The 7703-nt window shown below is 50.6% G+C and overlaps 2 protein-coding genes across 2 annotated transcripts; one reads left to right on the forward strand and one right to left on the reverse strand.

Moving 5' to 3' along the window:
• Positions 1-8: 8 nt before the first annotated feature.
• Positions 9-1723, forward strand: ENDOG (endonuclease G; the record flags this gene model as incomplete). Its single annotated transcript, XM_010282111.1, has 3 exons — positions 9-53; positions 602-711; positions 1438-1723. Coding segments are annotated over 3 exons (441 nt in total), but the record flags the coding sequence as incomplete, so codon positions are not given.
• A 1174-nt stretch (positions 1724-2897) lies between these two features.
• On the reverse strand, positions 2898-7681 carry LOC104613965 (chromosome unknown open reading frame, human C9orf114). The gene is made up of 10 exons (XM_010282112.1): positions 7543-7681; positions 7050-7209; positions 6285-6374; positions 5932-5981; positions 5566-5696; positions 5128-5200; positions 4665-4763; positions 3880-3982; positions 3161-3308; positions 2898-2972 (listed from the first exon to the last, which is right to left on the reverse strand). Exons 1-10 carry the CDS (start codon positions 7679-7681, stop codon positions 2898-2900), a joined length of 1068 nt encoding a protein of 355 aa, XP_010280414.1.
• Positions 7682-7703: the final 22 nt, after the last annotated feature.

Raw genomic sequence — 7703 nt, forward strand, 5'->3', positions numbered from 1 at the left:
GGAGCCAGAAAGCCATGCGGGACACCTTTTACCTCAGCAACGTCGCCCCTCAGGTAGAACCTGCCGCGGGCACCCACGGGGAGACTCGCCCCGCGCGGGGCGGGGGAGGCCGGAGCTGTCTCTGTTCAAGGGCAGACGCTGTTCCCCGCTGGAAACGACCTCGGAGCGTCTCTGGCTCTTCCGTGTGTTTGTCCCTGTTCAGGCAGAGAGGGTCCAAAGTGGCCAAAGTCCCTCGAGGGCGCTGTGTTTCCAAAAACTGCTGAACTGAACAGCCCCGGTCCTGCCCACACGCCTGCCTGCACGCTCTTCTCGGGCGTGAGAGACGGCCGTTCGGCGCAGCTCATTGCGGGAGCGAAGTAAAACAGGCGGGCAGATGCTTGCCAAAACGATGGCCTGAGGCGAGCGGGTTCTGCTCCTGGGTGTGCAAACCAGGACCTTGCCATACGCAGTGTCCGGAGCGGGGATGATAGTGGCAGTCTCTTCTGGAAAGTGCTGGTGCTGTTGTGAGATGTGTTAGAGAAAAGGTGTCGTTACTCTGAAGAGTGAGGAAATTCCCCACTGACTGACTTTGCTGCCTGTGTTGCCCTGGTTGTGTTTTTAGGTTCCTCATTTAAACCAGAATGCCTGGAATAACCTTGAGAAGTACAGCAGAAGCTTGGCAAGGAACAACAAGAACGTCTACGTCTGCACAGGACCCCTTTACCTGCCCAGGTAAACACGAGGGCCAAGCTGAGACCGCGCTCAAAAGGCGCATCGTGCTGGGAAAGGAAAGCAGGCTGAGGGGCTGCAGCCTCCCAGCTGCCCCCAAACAGGAATGATCTGCTAAGGCCCTGCTCAGGAGGTGAGACCAGCTGTGCGCAGAGGTTCTGTGGAAAGGTACTTTCTTAAGGGTTAGTTTGGGTATTTCCCATTCAGTTGATTATTTTGTGAATAAGGGTGGGTTTCTTGAGCAGTAATATAACCAAATCGCTTTTGTTTGCAGTCCTTGACAATCTAGTTATAGTAGATTACTAGATTATTTAGATTAACAGATTAGGTTGCAGACCCTTTCCCTGCAGAATAAAGTTTCTCAGTTTTATTTCATGGGCTGTTTCTCCATTTAAGAGCACGACTTTATTTGCAAAGATCTTCATGTAGCACTGAAGAGCAGCTGTCTCGTGTTGAGATCTCTTCAGCAGCAGGAAATAGCTTGGAAAGGCTGTTAAAGAAACACAGCAGGGAAGGGATGTGGGGGGAGCAGACCCAATACACGGCTTAGCCTCACCATGTCACGTAGCCTCTGTTTCAGCAGTGTTTTTTTGCACCTCTACTGCAGAAGTAGGGCTGCTCCCTGCCACGCTGTGGGGTGGGGGCTCACTTAGGGGTGGTGGTGGAGGGCTGAGGGGGCAGATGTGGCACCAGACTAGGGGATAACATGGGGTGTTGCTGTTGGTGCAGGATGGAGTCCGATGGGAAGATGTACGTCAAGTACCAGGTGATTGGGAAGAACAATGTGGCTGTCCCCACCCATTTCTTCAAGGTGCTCATCTTGGAAAAGGAGAGTGGGGAGATTGAGTTGCGCTCGTATGTGATGCCCAACAGCCCCGTGGATGAGAAAATCCCCCTTGAACGGTTCCTGGTGCCCATCGAGAGCATTGAGCGAGCCTCGGGGCTCCTCTTTGTCCCAAACATCTTGAAGAGAACAAGTACTTTGAAAGCCATCACAGCTGGAAACAAGCTTTGAACCCTTGACTAAAGAAATCCAGGTATCCCCTGGGAAAGCACTGACAGCAGTTATCCTCAGAATAATAGTTCCTTGTGCAGTTTTAACTCTGGGAAGTAAGAATCCAACCACTGCTTCTCTTTACCCTTCCCCTCCTTTGGCGTTAACAGTGAAACAGGCATGTGCAGCCCATCCAAAGGGCAGGTCCTGCAGAAGGCTCCCACGCACTTGACATTGTAGCAGATCTCTAGAATTTGCCCTTCATCTGCTATACAGAGAGGTACTCCTGTAATTGCTCCCCTTGAGCTGTGTGTGGCTTATTAAAACGCAAAAGGAAGTTACTTAATTTCGGCTATTTAGCAGCAAAGGATGGGAGCAAGATGGGTGTAGGGGGGAGAGGTTCCTGCCTTTCTGTGGCCAAAGGATTGTACAATTGTTTTCTTTCAGAAGATGGTTTTAGCAGTAAAGCTTTGAACACCTACAGTATTGGTTGCTTCTTATCTGCTCTTAGCAAAGCTCTGAATATCTCAGCAGGAGGGGGGAGGATAGTGCCAGCTTTCCCAGCTGCTTTCCTGTTTGAGCTCACTGTACGCAGAGCTTATGGCATCACAGATGGAGCCAAACTGTAACAAGCTATGCTGATGTGCCTTAGCAGAGGCCCAGGCAAAGCTCTAGCCTTTCCTGCTGTTGGGAAGGATGAAGCCTTGGAGTTGAAGGAGGGGCTGGGGAAATCAGGCTAACTGAGGCAGGAACAAATTCTTGGCATAAGGATTATGTTTTGACTTCCTTTAAGGCCGCATGTCTCCAGAGGCACCAAGTGAGCATGCAGGATCTCTGGACATTTGAGTGCCTCTCCTCTACACCAAAACATTTGCACACAGACTTCAAGGCAGCTGAGGATCCATACTGCTTTATTCCCCAAACATCTGAATTTGAGACCCGGTCTGCTGCCAGGCTTGTCCCAGCTGCTGAGAGGCAGCAACCAGCCCTTGGCTGGACCATGCAGGCAGGAGGGTGCAGACTTGCTGGTTCCAACAGCAGCCAGGCACTTGGTCAAGCAGCACTGCCAGCTTTAGTCACGCTGTGTCTTGGCCCTGCCAGGCTCTCGGAGTGATTTGCCCAGCACCCCACATTTGAACAGCTGCTTCCCCAAGGCAGTCCTCTGCTGCTGGCAAGGTCAGGGGTTTTCCTTCCTTCAGCTGTTGCTGGGTGTCTTCACAGCCTCGTCGATGTGGGGTCTCAGTGCAGACAGGGAGATCAGCAGTGCCTCCTGGAACAGACCCGGTGGCAGTCAGAACCACTGCTCTCTGAGGAGCACCAGCCAAGCCAGGCATTTTGCTGAGGTGTCACCATGGGGAATGACATGTGGGCCGTGTGTCACTGCCAGAGGCAGAAGCGCAGCACTGCTCTGTGTGCACAGGCATCACGCCCCACCGCACCATTAGCCACCTGACCTACCTCTGTCCGGATGGTTCTGCTGCCTTGGCTGGGACAAGTGTTCAGGTAGAAGTCAAACAAGACACTTGGGTCAGTGACCTCCAAGTTTGGGTCCACATCAACCCCAGCTTCCAAGCCCTCAAGACCTCCAAACACGACGAGGGCATGCCTAGAGGAGAGCACAGGGACTGGGTGAGAGGGGGGACTGGCTCTGACCCCTGTACCAAGGTAGATGCTACAAGCTTCACAGAGGAGAGCTGCTCATGTGCCTTGAGCCTTCAAGTGGATTAGGTATTGGCTTCACATAAGCAGTTCTCTTGAGTCTGCTTCTTGCAGATAAAGTTACTTCTTTTGTTCAGGTATCTGGGTCTGTGTTCAAGCTCCTCTGTGCCACTGAAGCAGGGAACTCTGTCCCTTGCTGACAATGCCCAATGCAGCTGCCTCCCTAGCAAAGCCCCACAGCACTTGGCCAATGCAACAGTCTCTGCTACCAACTCCAGAGAAACAGGACAGGATTTAGCCTTGTCCTGAGCTACTTCCCCCAGCTTGTGTCATGCAGAGGAACGTGCATTGGTGCAAAAGGGAGCAGCAGAGCACAGAAGGGAGCCTGCAGGCAAGTTTTGCACTTGTATCTAGGAGTGTTCCTGCCTGGGAGAACACCAAGGCCACAGTGCAGCCCTGCTGCCCGCACAAGGCCTCCCTGAGGGCTCTGAGTGAGGCCAAGCAGGCAGGACACAAACCTGAAGGAGGGGAGAGTGGCCTGGTCCACAGAGCTGCCTCGCTCTGAGGTTCCAATGGAGAGATCATAGCCTTCCTTGAATGGGCACTCTGAAAACACAGCACCTGGGAAACAAACACAATAGGAGGTTATTCATGAGGTGCCCTTGCCCATGCTGCATGCCTTCTGGACAGGCTGAAACACTCCACAGGTGAGTGGTAGCAGCAGAAGGAATCGCTTTTCAGTGCCACTAGTGCATCAGGAGTCAGAAGAATGATTCCTCTTTCCTACCTAACTTCCTTGCTGCAGGAGTCTCTGGCACCCTTCTCAACCGCAGCACCTTTTCCTTAAAGCTCAAACAGGTGCCAGGAGCCATTCCTTTACCAATGGCTTACGATTTTCCTAGAAGGCCAAATCAATCAGAAGACAGGAGAAGGATTTTGCAGGGCTTGAGCTCAAATGTCACTGAGCAGGAAATAGTAATAGTTATGGAAATGGAGATGTACTGGCTGGAGATGGAGAGCACCAGCATCCTACTACGACGTGGATATTTGGCACTACGGTGAATGGAAGTACAGGGCAGAGTACTGGTGGGTGACTGGGGTGACTCGCAGCCCTAGCTTTAGCCCTTAAGTTTGATTGCCACATGGCTGCTAGCTGCACGTGTAAGCTGCCTCTGAGACAAAAGAGATTTCTAAGAAAGAGATGTTAATGTGCGCTGCAGATGTGCAGGCAGTAGGCCTGAAATTGATGTGGAAGCCCAGGTAGAGACATGGCAGAGAGCGAAAAACCCCTGCAAATACTTACTCAGGCAGGAGGCAAGGCGGACGCTGTAACCCCAGTACAAGCCTGAGACTGTCCGAGGATGGTGTGAGGACACCACGGTGCCTTTCCGCACTTTAGCTTCTGAAAGGGAAGCAAAGAGACTAACAACCCCTGTGATCTTGTACTGAGTGCTGGATTTGACCAGCCACATACAGCAGCTTCTTCTGGCATTTCCACTGACTTGGTGTACAACCAAGAACTGCCCTTTCGAGTATGGTCTGGATAGTGTGCAAGTATGTTTGGGCTGTTTTTTGTTGGTCAAAGAGCTGATAGTTCTCTCCAGATAACTAGGGATGTATGGCAAGAGTGTTATTAAAATTGTGTGCAGAGTGAAGGGAATGTGAGAGCTGTTGGGTACCTTCAAATATTAGCAATCTGGAGGCTGTCATATGGAAGGATGAACTCCTGCAGGACTGATGTTTACAGATGCTAAGGGAGGGCTTACCTGGCTTCTGGGGTTCCTCCAGGTGCACAGTGACTCGCAGACCAGGGTTCAGCTGTCTGTCAATCTGCACCTCCTGCAGTGATAGTCACCATCAGCATCAGACATTTGTGAAGTACTGGGGAAGAATGGGAACCCCCTGAGGAAGTGGGGGTCTGTTCTGGCCTGAAGCTAGAGTGAGGGTCAGCAGTCTGAGACTTATTTTGCTGCTCAAAGGTTCAACTCCAGCAGTGAAGCAATGATGTGCTGGAATGGGCAGGCCTGCCAGGACTCATGAAGCTACAACCGTTAACAAGCCAGAAGGGACAAGATAGCAATAGCATTAAACCCCCTGCCAGCCCGCTACAGCCTTCACAAATGCAGCAGTACCCACCCTGCCTGCTTCAAATCTGCCAGAGAGACAGGGGAAATTGTTTTGGGACCTGTAGGTAACAGACATACCTTCCTCAATCCACAGTTAACAAAAGAGCCTCTGCCTGGTTTAATTGGCCGGTCCAACACTACACCTTCCCGGTACTCTGAATCCTCATCCACACGCATGTGGTGCGGACTGTCCAGGGGGTTGAGGAGCCCTAGAATAGATGAAAGCAACTGCTAAGGAGAGGACACAAACTGTGGGAACGCCGGTACAACTGCTGTGCTGCCCCCTCCCTCTCTGATCCAGCATACCACAGCACAGCACCTCACCTACACTCTGAACTGGGGAAGAGTTTATTCAATTCTTGCAAATTCAATCCATGCAAAACAAGAGCCAGAGCTCAGGAAGGGGGAGCCAACAGCCTAGGACAGAGACAACTGAATCATTACCTGCAAACTGCAGATCCTCATGTTTTGGAAAAAAGGATTTCCTCAAGTACCTGTTATCAGATGAGGTTGAAATGTAAAAACAATTGTTTCTATGGAATCCAAGCCTTAATTCTAGCCCTCTATTGACTCAAATGAGCTCTTCTAAGTCCCTGATCTACCTCTAACGTAGTATGTAGGTTGTATCCTACATTCAGTGCTGTTCTTTCAGTTAAACTCCTGAACCAGACATGAAACAACCAGATCCTGCATAACTGTGCAACATAAACAGAGTTTGGCTCCTGCTCCCATAGCCTCTGGCATGCAATACCCTTCGTAGTCAGTTCTGATGCACAGTCTGACCACGGTGGACTTACTGAGGGCACTCCAAGTATTGCAGGATCCGAGCCAGCTGCACGCAAGCCTTGCCTCTCCTCCCAATTCCTTCAAAGTCCCCCTCCACACTCCTGAAAGAGAAACAAGTAGCTTGTAAACTCAGCATGAGACTTCACAGCCCCAAAGGCTCAATTCTCCAGAAGACCAAGCCTCGCTCCTTAATCTGAAAATAGCAGCATGCCCTTCCTCCACCTCCAAGAAATAAATGGGCCACCTTATAAAAGGGCTACTCCAAAGGTAGAGACTTAAAAAATCATATTTGGAACTCTCTGGAAGCCAAACACCTTTTCCAGTTTTGTTTTTGGTGGGTTTTTTTTAATCTTTGTGTATCTGTGTATTGACACAACCTGGCAGCTGGATGCTGCTGAGCTGGATGCTACAGGACTGCATGGCTTGGCCAGTTAACTCGGATGCAGGTCCAGGTGAAAAGCTGAAGGAACAGGAATTCATCTTCCGTAAGTATATAGGCATGTCCTGTCCCTCCTCAGCAACATTAAGAGTATAAGAGGACATGACTTCCTGCCGCTTCATCATCCCCATGCTGGGATAAATGATCCTAGTTGCCAGGGCAGTTAAGCCAACATGTTTGGCTAGTGGCAGAGAGGTTCCTGTAATCCTGGCATTTGAGAGAGGTTCAAGCATTTGCTTGAGAACATGTAATTCTTTCCTGGTCTCAGCATAATAAAAGACTTAAGAAACAGAAAGCAGAGAGGAAACACTTTCTGCAGAAGGTGACTCCTCCTTACTTTACATCTTCTCCATGCTCGTCAAACACTATGATCTCGTCCACACAGAAGATGGCACAGGCCCGAGCAATCTGTCCAGCAAGGTAGGTCCGCAGCTCCAGCGACTGGGCATTGTTCAAGATAGAGCCTGGCAAGGCTACACTCAGCGTGTAGTGACGCCCTGGGAAAGAGAGTGTGATCAGAAGAGGGCCACAGCATGACAGCTGTGCGAAAGCATTTTATTTACTACTTTAACTGCAGGTTTGGTGGGGGGAAAAAAACAACCTCTTGATCTTAGATCTTAACCACAGCTTTTCTCTTAATACGAGGTCTCTTGTGCAGTGCTTGCTGCATCATGTTCATGCCAGTTTACGTGTGTGGACTTACCTATATCAAATTTTTGAAGCTGAGCATCACCTGTCCTACTGATATGTAAAACTGACTGACTTTTAACGACCAAGTTCTCCCAGCTCTTTCAACCCAGGCCTCCCCCATCGGGACACAGCGGCATCACCTTTGTCTTCCTTCTGCTCCTCCTGCTTCTCGGCTTGTTTTTCTGCCAGCTCCCGCATCCGCTGCTTCTCTAGTTTCTTCAGTAGCTTCATTTCCTTCCATTTTTTCTTCTCTGCTTTCCCTGGAACGCAGAACAGCATCTCGCCTTAAACCACGAGCCGT

Source organism: Phaethon lepturus, unplaced genomic scaffold (genome assembly GCF_000687285.1).
Source record: "Phaethon lepturus isolate BGI_N335 unplaced genomic scaffold, ASM68728v1 scaffold42482, whole genome shotgun sequence".
Lineage (NCBI taxonomy): Eukaryota > Metazoa > Chordata > Aves > Phaethontiformes > Phaethontidae > Phaethon > Phaethon lepturus.

Bases quoted from the DNA above. Each gene is read 5' to 3' on its own strand.
- LOC104613965 (XM_010282112.1), bottom strand. From the start codon at position 7,681: ATGCTGTTCTGCGTTCCAGGGAAAGCAGAGAAGAAAAAATGGAAGGAA. The intron at 7,210-7,542 runs GTGATGCCGCTG...TCTCTTTCCCAG, and splicing joins GGAGCAGAAGGAAGACAAAG to GGCGTCACTACACGCTGAGT. The intron at 3,983-4,664 runs GTAAGTATTTGC...TTTGTTTCCCAG, and splicing joins CCGCCTTGCCTCCTGCCTGA to GTGCTGTGTTTTCAGAGTGC.